Source organism: Podarcis pityusensis (assembly GCF_964106645.2).
Source record: "Podarcis pityusensis genome assembly, chromosome: 10".
Taxonomy (NCBI): domain Eukaryota; kingdom Metazoa; phylum Chordata; class Lepidosauria; order Squamata; family Lacertidae; genus Podarcis; species Podarcis pityusensis.
The window spans coordinates 67,577,593-67,605,195 of record NC_138035.1 but is presented as its reverse complement, the minus strand read 5'-3'; the positions used below and the strand labels follow the sequence as shown (position 1 = coordinate 67,605,195).

At 40.4% G+C, this 27,603-nt stretch overlaps 2 protein-coding genes across 3 annotated transcripts in view; both read left to right on the top strand.

The window, feature by feature from the left end:
* The window catches only part of SLC2A13 (solute carrier family 2 member 13), a 111,111-nt gene extending 89,242 nt beyond the window's left edge, over positions 1-21,869 (top strand). The window contains exons 8-11 of one of the 2 annotated variants that reach the window (XR_013991152.1): positions 10,759-10,880; positions 12,356-12,508; positions 13,876-21,472; positions 21,507-21,869. Coding sequence is in view for 1 of the 2 variants with exons in the window: in XM_081023661.1 (XP_080879787.1) it covers positions 10,759-10,880; positions 12,356-12,508; positions 13,876-14,102 (502 nt within the window). In the remaining variant the exon portion in view is untranslated. Of the gene's footprint in view, positions 1-10,758; positions 10,881-12,355; positions 12,509-13,875 lie in introns of both variants that reach the window. The other variant, XM_081023661.1, reaches the window with a different exon arrangement.
* Positions 21,870-22,138: 269 nt separating this feature from the next.
* Positions 22,139-27,603, top strand: part of ABCD2 (ATP binding cassette subfamily D member 2) — a 99,867-nt gene continuing 94,402 nt past the window's right edge. Inside the window, exon 1 of the mRNA XM_081023610.1 lies at positions 22,139-22,208. The gene's annotated coding sequence lies outside the window, so the exon portion shown is untranslated. The remainder of the gene's footprint in view (positions 22,209-27,603) is intronic.

Genomic DNA, 27,603 nt, shown 5'->3' with positions numbered 1-27,603 from the left:
GGCACAGCACGGGGACTCGCTTCCACGGTGCTGGAAACCGCATCTGTGCAGACGCTGGAAATCGCGGCCACACATGCGCGATCCAGCCCATGGAGGGATCTCTGCTGGAGTGAACCGGCTCAGGCGAGGTAAACCTTGCCAACCCCTGCCTTATGAGACCTCAAGACGTTCATGTGCTCTTGCTTTGCATATTCTGCCAGTTATAAGGATGGGCGTTTTGATAATTACAAATGTAAGCTACTGAGCAGATAGCTTCATACCGCCTAACCGGGATACAAGATGACAAACCGGCTAGCATCTTTATTTACTGCGTTCCTAAGAAAACATTGGACTTCACTTTAGTGGGCAGCTGCAGTGCTGCCTGAAAGGAATCTACTAAGCCAATTACAGTATTGTTTGCTTCAAGACACTTCAAACATGGATAATCAGCCACTATTCATCACTGTGCACCTGCTCAAAAAATACTAACGGCAATACTAAAAGGAGCTGATGGGATGTGAAGCTGTTACCCTATTGTCCGTAATTTAAACTGACGTAAATGCAAGAATCTGGCCATACAAGGTGGGTCAGAGAAAGAAGTAGATGTGTTGAATCCACTTGTTTAGTAGGGGAGAAACCCACAGCGCATGTGCGTAGTGCTGCTCTTCAACGCAAAGACAAAAATTGCCTCCATCACCCTTAATTACTAGCAATAATGGGCGAATATATAACTATTTTACCATGTAAGGCTTATCACAAAGGCTCTCATGGTTACTGGAGTCAGCCATCACACTTCATACAAAACAAGCAGATGAAATGAGAAAGAAGAGATTGTGGTTGCAGCTGATACGATCTTTACAATATGTGTTTAAGCCTACATGAGATTTGATTTATTTATTTTCTATAAGGGACTGCCAGATTTAAACATTTTCAAGTTCAAGGTGGCTAATGGTATGAAAAGTACCAAATACAGACAAAGCAGTCAAAAATTAAAGCCAAACTTATGGGGGGAAACTAGACTGTGAAGGGGAGCAGTTTAGGATTTGTATTGGACACCTGCTTGCATTCAAAGCATGCTCTCTCCCTGTGGCTTTCAAATCTGATCATAGACAGGTTCCCCAAATCAAAGAACTGGCTGAGAGGCATTTCCCAATCCCAATTCTCACCCCCCCCTCCATGTGATAATGGATCTGCATATGCAGTGAACTACCTAGCCAAGTACTTACCAGCTGGCAGCTGCTGCTGTTGGTAGTCTCTGAACAAAGGAAATGCGGCCTATTTATTTTGACTGCACGCTTGCAGTCAGAATTCAGTTAATTTTTAACATTCTACAGCATTCTGGTTTTTACGTGCTTCATAAATGTTGTTATTCTTTTCCCATGTGAGAAACTTGATGATCATGGCATTCCGCCTTCTGGGCACTTATGCCTTCTGTAGCGTGGGGAAACACTTCCACAACGGTGTGTAGAATCTTACTCCAGGGTCCTAAAGGAACAGTGTGTGTGTGTGTGTGTGTGTGTGTGTGTGTGTGTGTGTGTGTTTCGCTTGCAGAAAAGGTTCGAGGCAGTTCTGAGCTTTAAAAGAATCTCAGAAGAGCGGCAAAGCAACAAGAGTCTTGAGGCATCTAACAAATTAATTATACAGCATAAGCTTTTGTGGGCAAGTGGGCTTGACTGCTCAGTGCCACCAGTTCGTTACTGAGCTCAGTTCAAGATGCTGGTTCAAATAATAATAATAATAATAATAATAATAATAATAATTTATTATTTGTACCCCACCCATCTGGCTGGGTTTCCCCAACACTCTGGGCGGCTTCCAACAAAGTCAAAAAATACACTAAAATGTCACACATAAAAACTTCCCTGAACAATGCCCTGTACAACTTGGGACTAGGATATCTAAAATACCACCTCATCTTTTGTATACCTGAGAGGCCCTCCGGCAGATACCATCTCATCAGGAGGTTCATTCCGTATGGTGTAGGAATCGTGCCTTTAATGTGACAGCACCTACCCTTAAAAACTCCATCCCATAATATATCACACAAATATCTTTTTTTTTTTTTATAAACAATTTATTGGGTTTTACAATAGAAATAAACATAATAAACAGTATAACATTTATCTTAACATAATTTCACATTTTCTTTGGACTTCCTCACATCTCCCTCTCCCACTTTCATCGTTATAACATTTTGTCAGCAATTTATTATCTTATTTGCATTCTTATATCCCTTCTATGTTTCATAATCTTCTAGTTCTCAAAAGGGGTTATATTTTCACAATCTTGCTTATTTTCTTAAAATCCTCTAAATTTAGTGGTGCTCAGTTATTTTGATCTAGCATCCTGTTTAGCATTCACTCAAATTACAATATTTTTGTAAATAATTCTTAAATTTCTTCCAATCCTCCTCAGTCCTCTCTTCTCCCAGGTCACGAATTCTGCCGGTCATCTCAGCCAGTTCCATGTAGTCTATCAGTTGCATCTGCCATTCTTCCAGTGTGGGTAGATCTTGAGTTTTCCAGTGTTTTGCGAGAAGTATCCTTGCTGCTGTTGTTGCATACATAAAAAATGTCTGGTCCTTCTTTACCACCCCTTGGCCGACAATACCCAAAAGGAAAGCCTCTGGTTTCTTAGTGAAGGTATATTTAAATACCTTTTTCAATTCATTATAAATCATTTCCCAGAACGCCTTCACTTTAGGGCAAGTCCACCAGAGGTGGAAGAACGTTCCCTCACACTCTTTACATTTCCAACACTTATTGTCAGTCAGGTGGTAAATTTTTGCAAGTTTGACTGGGGTCATATACCATCTATAAATCATTTTCATTACATTTTCTTTCAAAGCGTTACATGCAGTAAATTTCAATCCAATACTCCACAACCTTTCCCAGTCCTCAAACATGATATTATACCCAATGTCCTGTGCCCACCTTATCATAGCCGATTTAACCGTTTCATCTTGTGTATTCCATTTCAACAGCAAGTTATACATCCTTGAAAGTACCTTAGTCTTTGGTTCTAACAATTCTGTTTCTAGTTTCGATTTCTCCACCTGGAACCCTAGTTTCTTGTCATTTTTAAAAACTTCTTTAATCTGAGCGTAATGTAACCAGTCTCGCACTTTGTCTTTCATTTTCTCCAAACTCTGCAATTTCCAGTTATCTCCATCCTTTTCTAGTATTTCCCAATATTTTGGCCATTTAGCCTCCATATTGGGTCTTTTTCGGGCCTTAGCTTCCAAAGGTGAAAGCCACCTTGGTGTTTTATTTTCCAGCAAGTCTTTATATTTTGTCCAGACATTAAACAGTGATTTTCTGACAATATGGTTCTTAAAGGCCTTATTTGCTTTAACCTTGTCATACCATAAATATGCATGCCATCCAAAAGCATTGTTAAACCCTTCCAAATCTAACACATCAGTGTCTTCAAGAAGTAGCCAGTCTTTTAGCCAGCAGAACGCTGCGGCTTCATAATACAACTTTAAGTCTGGCAGGGCAAAGCCCCCTCTTTGTTTTGCATCAGTTAATATCTTAAACTTAATTCTGGGCTTTTTGCCCTGCCAGACAAACTTAGAAATATCTCTCTGCCACTTCTGAAAGCACTCCGTTTTGTCCAAAACCTGAAGTGTTTGAAATAAAAACAACATCCTTGGCAATACATTCATCTTGATAGCAGCAATTCGGCCTAACAAAGAAAGTTTCAATTTTGACCAACTATCTAAGTCTCTCTTAATTTCTGTCCAGCATTTTTCATAGTTATCCTTAAATAGACTTAGATTTTTTGCTGTTATGTTTACCCCTAGGTATTTTACTTTTTTAACCACATTGAGTTCCGTCTCATTCTGAAACCGTTCTGACTCTGTATCAGTCAAATTTTTTCCCAAAACCTTAGTTTTCTGTTTATTTAATTTAAATCCAGCCACCCGACCAAAGTCATTAATCAGTTGTAATACTCTTTTCGTACTAGGCTCTGGCTTCTGCAAGGTCAAAACCAGGTCATCTGCAGACTTCCGGGTTAGCGCGATCGGCTAATGGCGGATTCCCTCCGAGCTCCGGAGGGAATCGGCTTGACAGGGGCTGGGTCTTGCCGTGCCGGCGACACGGGGACCCTCAAAAACCACGGGCATAGGAGCCCGTGGACATGGTGACTCGGCGGGCATCGTTAAGCGCCCTCCCGACTCGCGAAGGAGCCTTTTTAAAGGCTACGGAACGGGTGCCGGGGAGCGGCGTGGTGCTGTGAGTCTTCTGCTTCCCCTGCCGAGCGAAGCCGCATGCCATTTGTCGGAGAGCGCTGACTTCTTCCTATTAAAATTTGGACTTAAAATCAAGAACAACAACCCGTGAGTAATTGGAAATTGGATTACAAATAATTTGATTTTGAATTTGGCACGAGCGGGGGAGGTGAAAAAAAGGGAAGTCCGCCCCCCCCTTATTGTAAACAGTCTGAAGCAAGGAGCTGTCAACTAAGGTTGCGTGAAGAATTGGGGTAATTCGATAAAAGATATAAATTCCACAGATTTAAAGGACTAAGTTAATGTGCCGGAGGACAAAAGTTTAATTATTTGGACTAAGTACCACCTTTCTCAAGCCCGGGAGTAACCCGTGAAAAGAGCCTGCAGAGGATTTATAGAAAACTTTTGACAGCTGTCAAATTAGCTGTCAAAGCCGGAAAAATCAAAGCTTAAATTCTAACCGGCTATACTGCTACAAAATATTGAAAGTAAAGAAAGACTGATACAAATAAACTTGATTTTTGGATCGGAAGGGAAAAGAAATACTAAGTAACTAGAATCCCTCTAGAGGGGATTCTTGGATATTACAAGAATGGAACTAGGTCGGGAAATACGAGCTGACTTGCAAGAGCTTATTTTTCTCATGGGAAAGCTGCAAGAGAGGATAGAGCAAGGCCATGTTTTGTCTACAAGTCCTACGAAACCGAAGTCAACAGAAAATATACCTACTGAGTTGGAAAGGGACTTGATGCTCAAAACACAGGCAGCTGGACAAGAAAAGAAACCAAAGACTAAGACATCAGCTGAACAGGAGGAGCAGAAAGAAGGGGTGGCTGAAAAGTTACAGAAGATAAAAGAGAGCCGGAGACCTGCCAAGAAGAATTCCAATTCGACTAAGATGAAAACTGGATTATTTGGGACATATAGACTTAAGAAACAGAGTTGGAGCTCCACCTCTAAACAAGTAGGCCTTGCTGGAAGAAATATGGTTAACATGGAGAAGGTACTTTCCCGACCTGGGGCGTTCAATATGAAAGATTTTCGAAGAAGCCGGCGGAAAGGGACTGAGAGAGATCTGAGAGCCTCGGACGTAAGGTCACCAGGCTAAAAAGATGGACTAATTGGACTTTGGTTTGGGATTGAAACCGGGAAGAGAAGGGTGGGGTTTAGAAGTCCAAAGGGGGTCTGATTTTTATTTTGCAGTGTAAAACTATATGCTCTTTATTATTATAAGAATGGGGAATCTGTGGATGGGAATTAGGGACAATCTTAGGGAAGGTATTTTATTATTTGTTTTTATATCTCTTTTTTTTATCTTTTTTTTTATGTATGATTAAGGTATATATTTTAAAAATTGCTAAATAATCTAAATTAATGGATAATAATGAATTAAGGTTTAAAATTATTATAAAGAATCACATTAATAATTTATGGTTAAGTAAATTAATAAATTATGATTAGGACATTAAGGATAAAAACTTGCTTGAATAAACAATTGGAGTTGGAATACAATAAGGGGAGGCGTGGGGAAGTCATGAAAAGAAGTTATTGAAAATGAGATCTAAAAGGTGGAATTTTTTTTTTTTTTTATGTCGTGTTTTGTGTTATTTTTTGTGTGTGTTTTTGTTTTGTTTTTTTTTGTAACCTTTTGAAACTTTAATAAAGATTATTTAAAAAAAAAAAAAAAACAAAACCAGGTCATCTGCAAAAGCTTTTAATTTGTATTGTTTCTGTCCGACCTGAATTCCTTCCACCAACCGATCCCCTCTAATCATATTCAATAGCACTTCCAGAACCGAAATAAATAACAAAGGGGAGATAGGGCAACCTTGTCGAGTTCCTTTTTCAATTTTAAACTCTTCTGTAACCACATTATTGACTATCAGTTTAGCTTTCTGCTCTGAATATATCGCCTCAATCCCATTCTCAAAACCCCGTCCCACTCCCATCTCTTTTAAATTTCCCATCATAAATTTCCAGGAGATGTTGTCAAAGGCCTTCTCGGCATCTATAAAGATTAAAACTGCTTTTGTGTTTATATCTGTTTGCAACAGTTCCAAGATATCAATAATGTTCCTTGTATTAGCAAACAAATGTCTACCTGGGAGAAAGCCTGCCTGGTCCTTATGGATTACTTCATTTAAAACTTTTTTAAATCTACTTGCCAAAATGTCTGCAAATATTTTGTAATCCATATTTAAAAGGGAGATGGGACGGTAGTTCTTAAGTTGTGTCTTTTCAGCTTCCGTCTTTGGTATTAATGTGATAAACGCTTCCTTCCACGACTCCGGTGCCCTCTTCCCCTCCATAATTTCATTGCTGACCTCCATCAAAGGTTGTATCAAATAGTCTTTTAATGTCTTATAGTACTTGGAGGTCAGCCCATCTGGCCCTGGAGATTTGCCAAGTTGCATGTTCTGAATGGCTTGTTCAATCTCCTGTCGTGTTATTTTAGAATTCAGGATTGTCCTATTTTCTTGTGACAATTTGGATAGTCCATTTTTTGCCAAAAATTGTTTAATCTCAGCTTCGTCTTGCGGCCCTTGGGTGTATAGTTTTTTGAAGTATCTCTGGAAACACTTTCTGATGTCCACTGGATTCTGAATGTTTTTTCCTTCAATCTCTAAGTTTGTAACCGTATTTAATCTTTGTCTTCTCTTCAACTGCCAAGCTAGCAGTTTTCCACATTTATTCGCCGACTCAAACGTTTTTTGTTTCATTAGTTTAACCTTCCATTCGATTTCCTGATTTATCAGTTTAGAATATTGTGTTTGATAAAGTTTAATTTCTCTCAGAGTTGGCTGTGACTTCGGGTTCACTCTTAATTTCTTCTCTAATTCTTTTATTTTATCCAAGATCTTATCTTTTTTCTCATTTTGTGTTCTTTTCTTTACTACATTCTGTTGTATCAAGAATCCCCTCATTACAGCTTTACTTGCGTCCCAGACGATTCTTTTTTCCACCGTAGTATTCATATTTATCTCAAAATAATCCTTCAAAACTTTTTGGGCCTTCTTAGTAATTTCCTGATCTCTGAACAAATTGTCATTCATCTTCCATCTAAAGGATCCAGTTGGTAGTAGTGTCATATCCATCTTTACTGCATTATGGTCGGAACAGGTCTTTGGGCAGATTTCCACTTTTCTGACCTTAGGTGCCAGGCCTCTAGAAATCCATATTTGGTCGATTCTTGTCCAGGTCAGTTGGGCTTCAGAAAAGAATGGTCCCTCTCTTCCTAGTGGGTTCTTTGTCCTCCAAACATCAATCAAATCCATATTGTCTGTCATTTCAAAAAAGGTTTTAGGTAGTCTGCCGTCTTTTGTAACATTTTGACTTTGTGACTTGTCCATGTTAGTTGATACGACCCCATTCATATCTCCCATCATTATGATGTTGTTGTAGTCCAGATAATCCAGCATTGTCTCCTGCAACTTCTTGTAAAATTCCGATTTCCCTTCATTAGGTGCATAGATTCCTAATATCAACAGTTTCTCTCCTTGATATTGTATCTCAATAGCCAAAATTCTTCCATGTTCATCTTTAAATAAGAATTTGGGTGACAGGCTCTCTTTTGCATATATCACCACGCCTCTCTTCTTAACTTTATCCGACGATACAAATTCCTGGCCCAATCTTTTATTTATTAACACTTTTCTATGGAGCCTCGTCACATGTGTTTCTTGTAAACAAATAATGTCCAATTGTTCTTTTTTTAGTATATGAAATATTTTCTTCCTTTTTTCCGGAATATTACAACCATTAATATTCCAACTCAACAATTGCAGAGACATCCTGAATTGATCTGGTTATTTCTCCAGGGGTGGTATCTTCTCTGGATCTTCAGGTTCCCCAGGTGCTGGTGTTGGTGCTGGCGTTGCCCCAGGCCCAGAAGGTAGTTCAATTCCTTTTTGAAGGTCCTCTCCGTATGTAGACAAAAATTTATCTCTCTCTTCCAATGTTCTAATTTTGACCTTTCTCCCTCTAAAGGTAAAAGATATTCCTTGGGGAAATTCCCACCTAAATGGAATTGCGTTGCTCCTTAGTAGTTTGGCAAGTTCAGAGTAGGCGGCTCTAAGATCCAACAGTTGTCTTGGGATATCTTTGTAAATTTCAATTCTTCTGTCCAAAACCTCCAGTGACTTTCCGTAATGTAGGCCCAAAATCTTGTCCCTTTCCTCCTTTGATCTCAATGTTATCAAACAGTCTCTGGGCCTCTCCTTCTTTGTAAATCTTCCAAGTCTGAAAGCTGACACAATTTTAAAGTCCTTTTCTTCCAAATTCCAGAACTTGGAGAATTCTTTGTTCAAAAACTCAGCTAGATTTCCTTCTTCTGCCTCTTGTAGTGATCTAATCCTCAAATTATTCTCACGATTTCGGAGTTCTATCATAGAAAGATAGATCTGGTGTTCCCCAACTTGTTTAGTGAGTGGTCTTACCTCTTGTTCTAAATTTTCCAATTTTTGTCTGGTATCCTCAGCCAATTTCCGATTTTCTGCTGTGGCCTCCGTTAACTGTCCAATTGCTTGTGTATTCTGTACCACTTGTATAGTTAATTTATTTAAGCATTCTGTATTTTTGTCAATCTTTGCTGATTGCACATCTACTTTCTTGTCCAAAGCTTCCAATTTTTCAAAGATTTTGTCTAAAACAGAAACAGATGCTCCTGAGGCCATATCTTCCAATTGTAACTGCTCTACTTCACCCTCTCCCTCTTTTGCCTGTAACGAGGCAACTTCTTCTACTTCTACTTCTGAGGGCAAAGTAGGTACAGATGATCTGCGTGTCTGCGAGGCTGAGGTTAGAGTTGTTAAAGTTGTTTGTCTAACTCTTCCTCTTCTTCTTGTGCCACTCATTCCAACGTTATCTATCAGTCAAGGTCACACTGAGTTATTCCCATGGGAATAGAAAGGCCCAGAGCAAGCAAACAACAAGGGAATTGAAAGTAAATGTAAATGTAAAGTCACTGTTTTAATCCAATCCTCTAGAGGGAGCTTAAAATGTCTTTCAGAGTCTAGTTTAGTATCCAGGAACCTTCAGATACAAATATTTAGCAGAGTTAATAAATAATCACTTTGTTACAGACAGTGCTTATTTGTCTCCAAAAAGAATGTTTCAAATTCAAAGGTCTCAATACCCTCAGATTGTTGCAAGTTCCAATATACAATATCCAAATCTGCAGTACTGACAGCTCAGTCTCTCAAAGCTCAGGCAGCTCCGGACCCTGGGTTTCACCTTTTGATTATAATCCAATAAAAGGAGGAAAGTCAAGTGCAAATAATAATTCCAAATCTTTAACTTAGGATCTTTACTTTAGGATGCAGGTTCAGTGGGTGCTTAGATCTGTAAAATTTAAAATCTCTTTCTTTCAGCCTCCACTCCTCCAACTAGTTGCTTTTTTCAAGTTCAATGGCAGCGGAAGACGGACTTCCTGTTTCCACGTCTCTCCGCTTTCAGCCAAGTTCAAGCAAATTCAGATTTTTGATTTAAAGTCTCTAATTTCAAGTGATTCAGTCTTTACTCACGAGTAAGTTGCTTTTCGTCCGAATCCGAATTTTAACAGGAAAAGGGATCAGCGCTCACCGGTAGCAGCAGCGCGGCTTCGCTCCGCAGACTGTGAAACAGCTCTCAGCGCCGCAACCCCCCTCCACGCTCCGGAGCCCCTTACGGGGTTCCTTTAGCGTTTGGAGGGTCACTTAAGGCGCCCACCGAGCCTCAAGACCACAGGCTCTTGCTGCCTGTGGTTTTCCGGAGTGGGTCTCCGCTTCGCCGTAGCGGACGACCCGTTGTCTGTGGAGCCTCCTCTCCCGTTCAGAAGAGGACCGCCATTGCCGTTCGCGCCGCCCCCGGAAGTCTATCTATATCACACAAATATCATCTCTGTTTTCTTTTCAGCAGCTGTTGAAGACCTCCTTATTTCAACAAGCCTTTTAAGTGGAGATATTTACCCCACCCTGTTCTGTATCTGTCTGGATCCGAAACTGGTTTTCTGTATATTTTTATGGCTATGTTTTTATTGTAATGGCTTCGGGATGTTTCATGAGCAACTGTTCCTAAGTAAAATAAATGAATAAAATTATTTATTAGCCCTTTAGGTACCATGAGACTTGGACGGCATTATTTTGTTATGGGTGGGGGTTTTTTTGGGAGGGGGTGCTGTGGGAGACTGGCACAGCTACCCCTCTGGAGATCAGAAGAGCAGCAATATTTGTCCACCTTATCCTCTGAGACGGGAAAATAAGCAACACTTCTGAAATACACAGGGCATCAATTTTTGTCAAGTTTCTGTCTATAAGAATAATTCAGCAATGGAATAAGCTGCCTGCAGTATTATGGAACGGTCTCCTAGAGACTATGCCTGCATGCAGTGATCTGCTTTTAGCCAGAAGGTACTGTGTTTCTTTGGTCTGAGTCTGCCTGCTATAACTTAATGATTCTTATTCTTTCCTTGTAGCGCTCACTTTATCCTTAAGCTTTTGTTTTGCTCTTTGCTTATAGATGTCGGTTTTACCTTTAAACCTTTGTTTTATATGCTGGCTATCTTGCAGATGTTCAAATGAGACCAGACTCAAAACTGAAGAGACATATTGGGCATATAACTTCTGCCCTACACCATATTCTTGGACGGCGCTCGTGGGACTTATTTTATACCTGGTTTTCTTTGCACCAGGTAAACAGATTTGGCGTGTTTAGTTGTCATATGAAATAAATTGGACCTGTGGAGCTGCTATATTCCAGGAAAAATTCTAGGACTGATAAAAGTCTTAGACATATTTGTGTGCCTGCCTCACTTCGAGGAGAAAATGATGAGCGAACTGCCTCTCTTGCCTTTATTTGAACACACTGTCTCCTTGGCCACCGGATTGAAAACCTCTGTTCTCTGACAAGAGTGGGCAGGGAGATATTGCTTTCAAATAACTGGTATAACCCAGTTCACTCACTCATTACTCCCCTCCCCCCGAGAAAGACGTCCGTGTGAGAGCCTCAGGCTCATATTGGATCAGGAACTCTCCTGGAATGTAACAACTCAACAGATTGACCTTTGCAATAATGATTAATATCATCTTGCTACTCAGCCTTTGTTTTACTATACCTTTTTAATTTTTCATATTTCCCCCCCCCAGTGTTACAGGAATTTCTCCCCCTTTTCCAGTTCCCTTAATCTTGCTGTTTACTTCCTTGATTTTAAATAGCAATGAAAAATCAAAGGAGGCGGATTAAGGCTACATTCTCCTGCCATTTCTGCATATTGTTAACACATTCCATACCCCATTCCTTTACTTAAAATAATCCCCCAAAAGCCCATGTATCTCTTTGCTTTTCTTGGTGCCCTTGTCAGTTTCAATATCCTTCATATATTCATCTTGCTAAAACTATCAGCTCCATGGGCCGAGTGTCAGTGTGTTGAAGAGTTAGTCCTTTTAGCATTGTAGGAGCAAGCATTTAACTACAGCGGTACCTTGGTTTACGAACTTAATCTGTTCCGGAATTCCGTTCTTAAACCAAAGCATTCTTAAACCAAGGTGTGCTTTCCCATAGCAGCAGGGGACTCAATTTACAAATGGAACACACTCAACAGGAAGCGGAACATGTTCTGCTTCCAAGGCAAAGTTCACAAACCAAAACACCTACTTCTGGGTTTGAAGTGTTCTTAATCCAAGTTGTTCATAAACTAAGCTATTCTTAAACCAAGGTACCACTGTACTTAAATAATTCTATTCAAACGACAATTTTCTGAACTACAGAAATATGTACGATAAAGAGTCATCTTTCTAAGCCACAGGAATACATACAATAATGGTTGGAATACCTCCATCTATGCATCTATAAAAACAGGTTGACTTCTGCCTTCCTGTTCCCAAAAGTATCCCTTCATCAGATCCACAGTTAGGTACAATATTCTTCAATCTCCATTTCCTTCTGTCACTCCCAACAGACACTAGTGTGTACTGAATAATACCTCCCCCCCAATATAAGATTTAGATCTCTGAGTAACTTAATTTTTCCTCATATGGCGGCTTTCTACTGAAGTAAAATATTACTGTTCCAACATTCTGTTTGTACCACATCCCATTTTTGAAGATCCTTCAGTATTTGATGTGAATGTTTATTAAAATTAATTTTGTGGCATGTTTCTTTTAAAAGGAATGGGACCAATGCCATGGACAGTAAATTCTGAAATATACCCCCTTTGGGCTAGAAGTACAGGAAATGCCTGTTCTTCCGGCGTGAACTGGATTTTCAACGTCCTAGTGTCACTTACATTTCTGCACACAGCTGAATATCTGACGTACTATGGTAAGAAGTGTGTTCTGTCTTAAATAGTACCAAGTTCATTGCATTTAAGATCCTTGGAATTTTAGCTTTTCATCAGCTAAGGTCTCGATGGGCAGTTTAGCTTTCCTTTTTAAAGGCCTCTAGAAAACTTGTGTATATATACTCTTTTCAAGACTTTGTGTTGCTGAGTTCTGTTTCTAAACAGCATTCCTAAAGCTGTATTAGTGCTTTCGGTGGTTTGTGAGTAGTTAAACCTCCAAGTAGTAGATGTTTTACATTTTTTAATCATTTGGCTTTAAGGACAGGGTGTGTTGCCAAGCCACCCATCACTTAGTCATCCCAGGCCAGTTTCAGGGTTGAGATGCCCTTGGCCACATGCTCTCTGTTGGTTCCCCAGCAGTTGTGCTTGTACCCATAAATCCTAGCTCTCCCAAAATGTAATGCTTGGCTGTGTGACATTGTGGTGACAAAAACCCATGTTGGCATGGAACAGTGGAAAGTCTGGGACATTGCACTTTAGGAAAACTAAGGTGGCATCCAGGGCCTGGTGTGGAGACTCAGCAGTTACCACCATTGACAGGGCAGCCTTGCCAGCTTCACCATGATGCCAGGACGTGTCTGGGGACACATTCCTGAGTCCTTCAAGTCATGCTGCTTGTAATCTAGCTGATAAAGGTAAAGGGACCCCTGACCATTAGGTCCAGTCGTGACCAACTCTGGGGTTGCGGCGCTCATCTTGCTTTATTGTCCAAGGATGCTGGCGTACAGCTTCCGGGTCATGTGGCCAGCATGACTAAGCCACTTCTGGAAAACCAGAGCAGCACATGGAAACGCCGTTTACCTTCCTGCCGGAGTGGTACCTATTTATCTACTTGCACTTTGATGTGCTTTCAAACTGCTAGGTTGGCAGGAGCCGGGACCAAGCAATGGGAGCTCACCCCATCGCGGGGATTCGAACCACCAACCTTCTGATCCTAGGTCCTAGGCTCTGTGGTTTAACCCACAGCGCCACCCGCGTCCCATAATCTAGCTGATAGCTTTGCCCTTTCCCCAAAAACCCATATTACTGAGTTCCCCCAGTCTCTTTCTGTGGTAACTTGCATTCTTTAGCAAGTCTCTTTACTAAAGAAATTTTAAATGAGATTTGAGGGTTATTGGGACGCCATCATGGTTTTGCAAAAATCAAACAAATGTTTGGAGTCTTGACCAATATAATTATTTGAATGCATATTAAAATAATTACTTGTTTCTGAAACCTTCACTTTAACTTTGCTAAGATACATAGTAGATCTTTTATTGTTGTGACCTTGTATTTTGTTTTAGAGGAAAACTTTCTATTAATTCTGTGTCTGGGGGGTTGTTTGTTTGTTTGTTTGTTTGTATTGCAGGAGCATTCTTCCTTTATGCGGGATTTGCTTTTGTGGGACTCATTTTCCTCTACGGCTGCCTTCCTGAGACGAAAGGGAAGAAACTGGAGGAAATTGAATGCTTATTTGAGAACTCACTGTGTACATGTGGCATTTCAGATTCAGATGACGGGAGGTATATTGAATATATCCGGGTGAAGGGAAGTAATTACCATCTTTCTGACAATGATGCTTCTGATGTGGAATGATTTTCAGCTGCTGGTGTATTTAATCAAGCCGGGGTGGTGTTGTTTTTGGCAGGGGGTGGTGGTGAAGGAGCTGTTCTTGATGACCTCACTGCCCTGCTTCTGGTCTGGTTCTCCTTTCTACTGTCTTATCCAGCTTCACTTTCCTGTTCCAAACCATGTCATTTGAGACGAATACAGCAAAACAGGACATTGATCTTTCAATTAGTCATAATGGGACAATTGTGAGGGGGAGGGATTTATTCTGGGAGGATACAAACATTCCAGGTGGGTGTATGTCTGAGGTCCTAGGAATGACGATACCAAACTCAATTGATGATATACCATGCATTTTTGTCCCACTTGAAAAAAGTGAAAAAGAACAGCTATTCAGAAACCAGATGAATCATTAAAGTACGGTTACCTGGCAACTGAGGGTTGATACAAAAGTGCTCAGCCTCTTACAAAACAAGCGGGAGAGAGAAATCGGCTGCCTGCTGTGGAAATTGTAATTTAATATTATTACTTCTTTCAAAAGTAGATTCATTTGTATGCAAGGAGAAGGCAGGGTGTTGCAGCCCTTTGGGTTGCTTCCTTCCTTCCTTTGGGCATGCCTGTCTTTGTAATAACTTGCCACTGTTTTACGACCATTGCTCTGCACAAGGGACCCCCGAGAACAGCCACAGGGCAGGTCTGCAGAGAATTTTGGCGCTGGTTTTTAGCATTCTCTCTTGGGTAGTGTTGTGGGTGGTTGCTTGAAACACAACTGTACACGGGCAATTCTGGGTAGCAGTCTGTTTTGTTCAACAGCAGATCCATGCACATTGCTTCCTTGAACCTGGTAAAATTTGACAAAAGCTGATCCCTTCATGAAGCCACTTCTCCTTTATGAAGCTATGGGTGGGCTAGAACTTCTACCATAAAAAGGGTGAGGGGGCAGATACACAGAGCTTCTTAACGCCCATTTATTTCCCCTTATTCTGCCCTCCCCAAAGAATGGAAAGCACCATTGGAGCAACTAATGTTCATCTCTATTCCCCTCCAAAAGATCGAACAAACAGGCAGGACCTGTGTACAGGAAACTTTCCATTAACTTGGTTGAGCACCTTTTATTGAATGAAACTTGCTCATGGATAAACCCTACAGAGGACTCTTGGCCATTGAGGAGAGCGTGGTAATATAGTTCTGGATTAAATACTGTGCGGAACCTTCACTTCCAGCTAAACACAGAAAAGTAAGAACGAAAGGGCTCCAGTACAGAAATGAGTGTGAAGCACTCTAAACACTCTGAAGCCTACATCAGGAGCAGGGGTCCTGTGGCGCTTGGGATGTTGTTGAACATAAATTCCCATCAGCCCCAGCCAGCATGGCCAGTGGTCAGAAATGGTGGTAGTTGTAGTCCCAACAACTTCTGGAAGCCCGCAAAGTTCTCCTACCCCCTCCTGCATATAATTGTATGCCTAAGGAAAAGGTGGTTCTGCAGAAGAACAAGAAGTTAAAAGCACATGCCTAGGTTAGCAGCTAGGGACGCGGGTGGCGCTGTGGGTTAAACCACAGAGCCTAGGACTTGCTGATCAGAAGGTCGGCGGTTCGAATCCCTGTGACAGGGTGAGCTCCCGTTGCTCGGTCCCTGCTCCTGCCAACCTAGCAGTTCAAAAGCACGTCAAAGTGCAAGTAGATAAATAGGTACCGCTCCGACGGGAAGGTAAATGGTGTTTCCGTGCGCTGCTCTGGTTCGCCAGAAGCGGCTCAGTCATGCTGGCCACATGACCCGGAAGCTGTATGCCAGCTCCCTCGGCCAATAAAGCGAGATGAGCACCGCAACCCCAGAGTCGGACACGACTGTACCTAATGGTCAGGGGTCCCTTTACCTTTAAGGAAAAGGTGGTTCTGCAGAAGAACAAGAAGTTAAAAGCACATGCCTAGGTTAGCAACTGCACTAATCAAAGAGTTAGTGCTGCCATCAAATTTCTGCTATGTCGACTGGGTGTCTCCTCTTATTCCCCCTGCCCCTTCTGATTCTGCTTCCCTTGGATAGCATTTGGCTCAAGAGACTTTCGGGATTTTTAAAAAAACCAGTTAAGGGGATAATATTATAGACCCCGATCTGTAGTTTATAGCCTCTTCCAAATTGCATTTAAGGTATATACATCCTCCTTTGTGACTGGGAGAAAGGAAATAAGACTTTTCTTCAGGAAAGGATACCTTTAAAAGGCAAATTAATCATTCATTTTTAAGTGCTGTTTGTAGAACCCACATTTGAAAAGCTGTATGGGAGGTTTGGCATGAGAGTGACCCCAAAGAGGACTTGCATTCCCACTGGCTCTTTCTGCTAAACATCCACCTGCCCTTTTAACCTTTTGAAGTTTCAGGCAGGGGACTGATGGAAAGGAAGCGCTGTCTTTCTCAAGGCTCCGATGTGTAGAGCTTCACCTTTTCAAGCTAGCTGCTCTCTTTCCAGAACAATCCCACATTTTCCACAGCCACCGTTCAACCTTGAAATGTATGGTTCCATCAAACAAACAGTGTTGCCTTAAAATGGGTTTAATCTGCATCTGCCTTTTAAAAATGGGCAAATAAACCAAACTGGTCTGCTTTTATGATGAAACTGGTTTCTGCCTGCCCCTTAAACATCCTCTTGGAATTGGTTGCTATGACCAATAAAGTCCAATGATAATGAAGTCTGTGCCAAAATGCTGCCTTTAATAGGGCCAGTCCTTAAATATGCCTTCACTGGTTTTCCTGCCTAAAGCCTTAATTGAGGGGAAATGTGTGAAAGGTACGCCCAGGAGGAGATTTCAAATTGATCTCAGAAATTTGCAGGGTTGGGGCTTAAAGCCACATAGGATATAGGTGTTTAATTGGTGATCTATTCATCTTCTGTGGCTCTGGTTATCTGCTTTGGGACAATAAAAATTGCTCATTGCTCTCCCAATCAGATCAAAAGATGATTGCTCTAGACAGAACCTTGTCACAAGCCCATGTGTTGAGCATTGCAAATAGTGTTCCCATTTATATTAACTTTCTTATTTTTCCAGACTGCGCTGACGTCTTTATCAACGGAAAAGCATTAGCCAGCATTTTGGTTCTTTGACATTCTCTCAAATGACGTTCAGCCATCCGCCATCCTCATCTCTTTTTCTGAAACATATTTTATCTTCTTAGGGAGTATATTTTTTTTAAGCCAGGCCTGACATTTCCCCCCTCTCTCTACCTGTTAGAGGCCAAAAGCAGTATATTTGAGCTCACTAACAAGAGCACAAAATCCACAGCCACCTTTTTTCCATTGCTTTATTTTCCCTTCTAGACACGCTGGCATAAGTCTTCCTTTTGATGTTGCTTTATGCTGTAATAATGCCTTAGTCACAGTACCAAGAATTACTTATAATAACAATGAATTGAATGTTACTTGAAAAAGTCCTACAAAATTGGGGGTTTTATTTTTGGAATCTGTGAATGTTTATAATCAAAGAGTAAAGGAGAAATGTTTCTATTTTACAGCATATTTTTGTTTATATTTTACATCTTAACTTTGTCAGAAAAGCCTAGTTTTAATATTTGAGATACAGCTATTTAATTACAATAGATGATATGTAGTTTAGCCCGACTCAAGAGTAGACCCATCGAAATCGGTGGACGTAACTTAAGTATGACTAATGTTGAATGTTCTCCAATGTAGCAGGTCAATCTGTTCTACTAGGACTTTTATTTGTAACAGAACACGGACAGCATACCTAAGCACAACACTTTTATTCAAACTTTCTAATGCCCACATGTTTCTGTAGGTCTGTTTGATTCAGATCTATTGTGCTTCAGGACAGTTAGTAGTTTCAGATATGGTGTATTTGAGAAATCTTAAAATACCTCTTCTAAGAACTCATCTTAGCCTAGCAAAAGCAATCTGCAGGTGGACGGAGGTTTCCAGTCCGAGGATCAGGTCCTTTGGGCAGAAAAATTTGCAGTGCAGGATTGGAGTGGTGGCATCTGTCTACACCTAGGGTTGTGTGTGGAATGGACCATACCAGTCCAGGTCCAAGCGAACACATTTGATAAGGCAGATGATTGGTACTGTATGGTCACCATCTTATGGCTCTAATTACCTGCTTTGGGACAATAACACTTATTTGCTGCTTGTCTGATTGAATCAGAAGGTGATTGCTCTAAATAGAAGTTTATCACAAACCATGCAGCCCACTCTGGGATGATCTAAAATAGCACATTGTTGTTACAAACACACCTTTGGAAAATAATAATTCAGGATTGTTGGTTAATTCTGTCTCTCCTTCTCCCGCCCCGGTTTATCCATATCTTCTATTTTGTTCAACATTCAGGTAGATTTTGATTTGTCTCATAGTATGATAGAATGGTAGAGTTAGAAGGGACCACGTGGGTCATCTAGTCCAACCCCCCTGCAATACAGGAATATTTCACCCAGCAAGGGGATCGATCCCACAACCCTGAGATTAAGAGTCCCATGCCCTACTGATTTAGCTAAGTAGAAAATATTCATTTATTTTCTGTTATACCTTCTCCCTCCCACTAAGTTATTAAGCATGAGTAAATAGGGTGAGGAACTTAATAAAAGCAAGTAGCCTTACTTGTTATATGTGCACCAGACTTAATTTCCATAACTTTTATTGTCCTGTGAATTACAGTGAAAGCACTGTTATGAGGAAAATGAGAGCAGGAGATCATGTAGAATTTATTTTGAAGGAAGCTCACATTAGGAATGGGAAGTCAATATGTTTTTAATGTCTAAGACCACTGAGGGAAATGCCAAGCAAATTGATTGATGCCCACCATTAGTAACGATGAGGTGTTGTCGTTGAGAATTCTGTAAAGATTAAAGAACATTAAGCAGGTTTGGAATGTATTCAGTAAATATACCAAAATAGTAGACTATGTCCCATTCAGCATAGAAGGCTTTGTACAAGGATGCGTGCCATCTCAGACATAGAGCAACTCGCCTAGATAGGACCAAAAAGGGGGATCTCAAAGCAGGCATTGGGAAAGAGTTGCCAACTTTGTGCCAGTAGGTGCCAGTTCATCCTCCAGTATCTCCTACGGTGACCTCAGAAATCCACAAGACACCAGAAACTGTTGGCTGTTTTTGCTCTGTTCCTGTTTGCACTGGCTTGGCCCCTCCTGTATTGACCATGCCCCTTTAAACATGGTCCTTTAAACATGCCCACGTTTCATTGGATGCCAGGACAACCCACCCTCCCATCTGTTCAGAACAGAAATGATGTACAAATTCTTTGCGAGTGAGTGCAGTAGTAGCTGATGCAGATGCCCTTTTCATCACTGAATGCCCTCACCATTTTCTGGTCCCATGTCTCAGAGATGTGGCATCCATTATGCCATGTCCCCACGGTAGCCATTTGTGCCTGCTGCCCATGGCACCTTCTCAAAACTCCAAGAATGCCCACTGGCCCAGAAAGCTTGGTGGCTCCTGGTTGAGAAATTTACAGACTGCATATAACCATATAGCCAACATACATGCCAAGCAATGAGTCACCATCGTGCACCAAGAAGAACTGAGTTGGCTTAAACTAGGGGTGGCATCACATTTCAGAATTGGATAGATTCAGAAGAGTACCCATTTAAAAATAAATAAAGGAGCACCATTAATTACAGCAGAAGCCCATATTTGGCCTGATGGTTGTTTGGACTCCAGGTTCCCCCGCTTCCAATTTCCCTCTCCCCTTTCTGAAATTTATCTAGTGGGAGATCGTTTCAAGGCATGTCAAAGGGCCAGCTTGTAACTTCCCAGTGTCTCTAAGCAACATAATGTAGCTAATGAGCATGCTTCTGGATCTGTTGCTTCTGGATCTGTGAGTTTTTCTTTTGACTTCTTCTGACATCACTCAATTCAGATTGGAGGAATTAAAATTAATTCTCAGCGGTAGTAGAAGGGGGATGAAGAGTGTCCATTGTGTCACCCGTAATCATGGGGACCTAAAAGCTGAACTGTCCACCAACCCTTCGAAAGGCTAGACTTGTTTTTGAGCTAGGTCCAGGGCAACAAGGTATGGTCACCCAGTACTAGCTCAAAACGAGTGATTCAAAAGTTACTGCAACTTTGGTTGCATTCTATAGATATGAGCCCATGGTTGTTTTTGTACATCTTCCGTTTGACTTGATGGCCCTTCATAGGTGAAGCTCCCAGTGGACTGTGCCCGTGGTTATCGCTAAATGTCAAATGTGTTTCCCGGTAGTCCTTAAAACTTCTAGAAACGTGAGAGAAGCTGCAATGAAATCAGTATTTGAAAAATTAATGTGAAGATAAATTATCTGAGTAGCACTTTAATCAATTGATTTGTGCATTTTTCTTTCTTTTGCCTCTTTTCTGGATGTGCATCAGGCCAGAAGCAGTGAGGCTACAATATGTGTTTTATGGGGTTTTTTTATTATTAAAACGTGTGTTATTGCGGGTAACTTTGACAGCTTAAATGTAGCTACTGATGACAAAATAATCCTGAATTATTCTTTGGATTTAAACAAGTCACCTTTTTTTTCTTGCAAAATTGTTGTTTTCTATAAATAGCCTTGTGTACAGCTACCATTTGGTGTAACCTAGAATGGTTTCAGTTGAGATAATGCTTTCAAGGTAAGAAATCAGCAAAGTATATTCTTCTCGGTAAAAATGGCTCCAGTACTGGAGAGTAAATTATTTAAAGGTAATTACATAGATTTAAAAATAAGAAAAATATTGGGAAGTTATTTATTTTGTGTATTTTCATATAGAGAAAGGTTTTTAATGTGCCAATAATAATCACTGTGGTGTTTTGTAACAAAGTGCTAATGTTGTTCCAAGTACTGTATATGAAAATATTTTAGCCAACAGATTTGTTAGTACAATATGAAAACATATTTCCTAATCTGACTTGCATCTCTTGAAATCAAAGCAGTTAAAATTAGTGTAAGAAACTAGTTTCTATAAATTTTTGTATGTAATAAATATAAACTATATTACATTCAGGAACTGGGCATGTGTAACTATAAAGCTTTACATATAAATATATAATGTTGGAGTACATATATTCTTTGGGTCTTTTCCAAATGGATGTTGACATTTTATTTTATTTTATGTAACATACCAAAGAAGGGAAGTAGATGTTTTCTACTTCAAGGGTCACATGGATTGATATAAAAGAAAAAAATCTGTATTAGAGCCGCCTCTGTCCTGGAACATGTTTAAGTACATGATTGGTACTGTACTGTATTGTTTTATGTTTGTTTTTTAAAGTTCCCGGCACTTAGAAAGCTAGATGTCGGGGATTTTCTTTTTATGGAAGAAAATTTAGTTATACATTTGTCTTACCTCCCCTGCTGCAGAATATTCAGTCATATTTTTCCCCTATCTCTCCACCGATCTGCCGCCCAAGTCTGAAGTGGCATCCAAAAGCAGTTATGCCTCATCACAAGAATTTGTTTTCACATGCAGGTGATTTTTAGGTAAACACCTCGCCGTGTGAAATTTGGGTGGTGAAATAACACGTGAGGAATTCTGCCTATCACATCAGAAAGGCATGTATTGAATCAGTCATCCTCCCCTCCCTCCACATTTAACATTAATTCCGTTTTGTCGCTCAACCAACCAAGCCTATAATGTATAAAAAGTGGTGTACATTTTATGACAATGTAGTGCTACACAGTTGAATGTTTTTATGTTCAAATTACCCTCCTGAAAGTTCAGTGTCTCTCTACATAAGAATAAATATCTTTATTAAAGAATTGTCTGACAATTGTAAATGAACAAAAATAAAGGTGAGGCACTTGATTACAAAATCTTTCTTGGGGTTTTATTTGTGCTTGACAGAGTTTTAAAGAACGTTGTCAAGAAACTGCTGTGACAGAACCTGATAAGGAATTGTGTGAATATGTTTCGCAAAATGACACTTACCTCTCCTAAGTGGTAGTAAAATTCATAGAAGGTTAAACTCCTGAAGTCTTGCTGAATGATGCAGCACAAAGATTCTAATTCCAATATGATGTCAACCAGTCTCAGATTTTGGCATTTGCCTTCATTCAGCAAACTTTAAACAGTCATACCCAGGAAAATGTTGCTATGGGCTCCTGGAGTTGTAAACTTTCCTTCAGTGAACACCCTTAACTTTAGAGCCCAAGGTAACTTAGCTATGGTCTGAAACTAACTTTTTCTCTGCTCCAAAACAACCCCGAAAAAGAGACCCCTTTTCATGTGAAAAGGTCACTTTTGAAGCACTTTTTGATTTTATGGCAATTAAACTGATAAATGTCAAGACACGTCATAAAATCCATAGTAATCTATGTAGCATTTGGTCATTTGTTAACTTTGACCTATTAAAGGCTGCCTTTAGTGTCAAAAATTAACACCATGCTTCGATTAAAACCACCCACAAATTGTGACTGTGAAAAGCAAAATATTCTGCTTTTTAAGGCAGCTGGTATAGAATTCAAATGTCTATTTATTTATTTTTTTAACAATTGCCTTAGCTAGGAAGTCTTCTCTACGCAGACACCCACCTAGACCTGGCAGCAAAACTTTAAAATTGCAAATGGGTATCTGAGGCCTACAGCTGTGCATGCTAATTTGGACAAGAAATGGCATTTCTCATATAATCCTCAGATCTTTACCCAGAAGGCAGCAAGTTTTAATGTCGTCATATGGTAAAACATTAGGTCTCCCCCTTGTTTCTCAAGGCGAGTGTAAGTGAACACAAGTGGAACTAAAATACCAAGTGAAAACTGCATGAAGATATTGCTGAGAAGCGATCCTTCTTAATAGCGTCAAGATCCAAAGGCTGAGGGTTTGGCCATGACGATGATTTTTATTTTGATATGCCGGGAGGTCGTGCCATGCAGACTGCTTTTCAAGGTTTGCCATGAGGAAGATCTGCACAAAGAACTTGAGATCCAAAGCTTTCTGGATGTGCAGAAAGTGGTTGCACAGCTCTTTGGATCCAGGCCTCAACTTACAGATAATAACTGCCCGTCCTGCTGATCTGCAGTCTAACAGCAGTAGACTTGATGATTTTGTATCTTCCCTGAATGCCACCGATGCAAGATGACAGCGAAACCTTTTTCTGCGTGGGCGCGAGTACCGCTTCCCTTCCTGCTATTCCATGGTGCTTTGACGCAATCCTGCCTAATGAATTTGCCGGGGAGAGGTGGGGGGGTATGTTGTGTGCTGTGTAGTGGCATCAAAGCAAAGTCACAAGTCAGCAGCACCTGCTGCTTGCTTATTACTTGGAAAAGACGGGAGTCGTCAGAGATAACATAAAAGTAGCCGCAACGGAGTAAGCAATTTTCTTATGAGCTAGAGAGGAAGATGGCTTATGCCCCCTGCTTGATAGCTTTTAAATAAAACTTCCCTGTGGGGTCAGAAATCATTACTACCTATCTGATTCGTTGGGAAAATGCGAAAGCTTTAGATCTGGAGATGGAGAGCCCGAATGAGATTCCAAAGAGTGATTGTCTGCAACGATTCTGCTCCACTGGCTTCATTCTATATCGACAGGATTTTAAAAATTTTGCTATTTACATATGCTTATGGTGAGCAAGCAGGCATCTCGGCAGAATGCAGCTGCTGCCACAAAATTCAGATTAATCTGGACAAGGGGATGCATAGTCAGGAGACTCAGGTATCCTAGGAAACAGCAGCTGGAATTGCCGCTGCCTTCATATAGGCTCCAAAGCTGATGTCTCCTTGTGGATGGGCGTGCATCAATAACATATGAATGAAGCGGGTTGGTGACATTGGTTACGCGGTGCCATGTTCGGCGTGGTCACAGATGCCAGATTCCATGTGACAATCAGCCTTTATTCTCTGCAATGTGCATCACTGGTGAGAACATTGATCAAGGGTGACCTTATGAGGTCACTGAGGTCTACTCTTCTGACTGTTCGTAGGGCTACTTTGCATATTATCCAAATGAGCATATTTATCTAGCAGAGATGTACTGCTAATCACAGTTCCTTGGAATATGGAAATGTTCAGAGGGCCTTCTTGGTGGTGGCGCCTGGTCCGTGGAACGCCTTCCCATCAGATGTCCATGAAATAAACAACTGTCTGACTTTTAGAAGGCATCTGAAGGCAACCCTGTAGAGGGAAGTTTTTAATGTTTGACATCTTACTGCGTTTGATATTTTAATTTGCTGGAGGCTGCCCAGGGTGGCAGGGGCAGCCCAGTCAGATGGGTGGCATATAAATGAATTCTTGCTATTATTGTTATTATTAATATTATTAGCCAGTGTAATACGTACAACTTCAAACTGCTTCCCAGTGAACAAAAGTAGTATTTAAATGTGGAATAACATAACCGAGCACTTGCATACATTTTGAAATAATGGTACAGTGGTGCCTCGCAAGACGAAATTGATCTGTTCCGCGAGTCTCTTCGTCTTGCGGTTTTTTCGTCTTGCGAAGCATGGCTATTAGCGGCTTAGCGGCTATTAGCGGCTTAGCGGCTATTAGCGGCTTAGTGGCTATTAACGGCTTAGCGGCTTTAAGAAAAAGGAAACAAACTCGCAAGAACTCGCAAGAGGTTTCGTCTTGCGAAGCAAGCCCATAGGGAAATTCGTCTTGCGGAACGACTCAAAAAACGCAAAACCCTTTCGTCTAGCGAGTTTTTCGTCTTGCGAGGCATTTGTCTTGTGGGGCACCACTGTATAAATAGCATTGTCAACAGCACAGCAAAAATTCCTACCCCAAGCAATTTACAATCTTAGTCTGCAATCCTAAACGCACTTACTAGGGACAATGCCTCGTTGAACTCAGGAGGACTTACTCCTGAGTAAACATGCTTAGGATTGCACAAAAGTCTATGCTAAAACCCTTCATAAGATTGCTAGCTCTCTATATGAGCAGATGGATTTTTGAAGGTAACTGTGATGGGACCACTTTATGAAACATTACTGGGAAAGAATAACTATTAGAGGTTGGATGTTGATTCTGGACCATGTGGCCATATTTGCTTGGCAGTACTATTAATTCTGTTGGAACTGACTCCTTTTTGGCAAAGGTTTGAAGGCCCTTTTTGAGGTGACGGATGTAGCTGACAAAGGAGCCTGTGTGGAATGCAGCCTGGAAATCAAATCCTCTTGCAAGCAAATTGAGTTTTGGAAATGGTTATTTAGTTAAATAGCTTCCTGCTGGAGAGTCAGTGTATGTATCTGCACAACTGGACCTTGCCCTTTCCAAATGCATTAGATTTCATAGTGAGATATCAAAATCCCAAAGGAGCAGAAAATCCTATTTATGTATGCAACCATAGCTGTGCAGATGTTATTGGCCAAGAGATGGAAAGAGTACAAAGCCGTGACCAGAGAAGAATAGCAGATTAAGTTGATGGATTATGCCAAAACGGCAAAAATGACCGGAAGAATCAGAAATCAGGAAGACCGAAATTTTGGCTTGCCAAATTATTGGAGTACCACAATATATCCAAAACAATGGGAGAAATTGGAAGGATCTCAAAAGAGAAGATAGATAGGGACTGGAAGGAGTTTAAAAGATACTTGCAAAACCATATCGAAAAATCAGAACGCCTATTAGAATAAACAAGTTCCGTTTCAAATATTGAAATACAAAATAAGATGGATAACAATGTGTAATAGAAAAAGAAGTATAAAATTAGGCTGAAGGTGTGTGAAAGAAAGTAATAGAAGTGGAAAGAAATTGCAGTTGAGTAGATTGGAAGTCTAACACAAAGGTGGGGTGAGGGGTGGTGGATGGTGATGGGAAAAGGAATCATTTGTGGGATTGAGTGTATGTTTGAACACTTTTAAGGATTGTATGAAATGTATGTTTGTATGCTTGTATATTTGTAATATATGTGTACCAATGATGAATTATTTTAACAATTAAAAAAAATATTTAAAAAAAGGAAGACCGAAATTTAAATAAGGAATAGGGAAAATTTATAATTTACCTTAAAAACCATTGTAAACAGTTAAAATCATTAGTAGGATTGGACTAACACTTGTAGTTTAATGGTGAATTTTGGATATAATGGAGATGTAAAAGATTTGGGTTATTATAGAAGATGCAGGAGGAAATGATTAATAATAGGACCCACAAAGGGGAGGAGGGAAGTCTTGGAGATTCTTTGGAATCTTGTCTTTATGTTGTATGTTGGATATGTGAATGTAAAATTCTAATTTGAAAAACCAAATAAATATTTTTTTAAAAAATAAATCATAGTGAGATATAAGCAGCTGAAGAACGATGAAAAGAGTTTTTCCATTAAAACCATGCAGTGCAGAATTCAGAGAACAGGTACCTAATTGAAACTACAAACAGCACAAACAAGCCTAGGATCACAGGTTTCTAAAAGGAAACATTTATTCTTGTGAAGTATCCTTACGCTGGGCCAAACAGCTGTTACCCTGCATATGGAATTTCCATGCTTGGTCATGGTGCCTAGTTGATAAGTTCATTTCTATGACAAGAAAGCCAGCTTGGCAGGTATGCTCCTCCACATTAAGAAACTTGCTCTGGCTCCTGGTAACCATGACTACAATAGTACAGCCAAAATGCAAATGAGATCATGTGATTAGGATTTCCTTGAGCCTTAGCCTTGCCCATATATAACCAGCTTGATAGCTTAGCGCTGACTAAAGTAAGAGCATATCTCTATCTATCTATCTATCTATCTATCTATCTATCATCATCTGTCTATCTATGAGATAACATATGGTCAATGAAGATGCATGATCTCCTATCAGAAATCAGCTGCGCTAATTAGAACTATGCTTGAAAGGTTTCTCATGTGAAAGTTACTCTGGGGTGAACTTATCTTCCAGCCTCTAAATCCCACAAGGGTGAGACAAATACAGCGTAGAATGTTTACTAATCTTCAATCTATGGGGCCTTTTGAAATTGGATTTCGAATGATTTACACGTTAAGTTTTCAAGTTCTTTTAGCATGCACTCCAACAGAGTGAAAAGATCTAAGTAGGTAGCAATTGATGCACCATAGATTATATTAAAATACTTTATAAAATATAGGTAGTGTGATTTATAAGGGCATGTTCTATCTGCCCTCCTTCAACCAAGTGAGATGTTCAATGGAAATGGTATTTTGGGACTGAGAGCCTGTGGGGGAAGCTGTTAACTGTTTTGCAGTGATGCACTGAAAACCAGCTGTCTCTTTAAGGGGGTGCATTCCTAAATATTTTCCATGATGAAGTGCCAAAGCAGTCTTGAAATGACTTAGCTATGTGGGGACTGTGCCCTGATGAAAATGTGTTTTGATTTATGTCGAGGCTGAGAAGAGAATGGATGAGCAACAGCAGTGAATCCATGTCGCAGTGCCCCGAGGTGAATTCAGAGACTGCACAAACATACACAACCAATAGATCTAAAAAGGCTTTCTGCTTCCTGTATCTGTTTTATGCAGTTTCAGCTAGTGCTACCATAGAATACCTTGGTATTCTGTAACATTTGCATGGCAGGTAGAGAATACACAGGTACAGCATGTCACGTTGCACTTACAGGATGGGAGACACTTCATTTTCTGGTTCTTGCTTATCATTCACC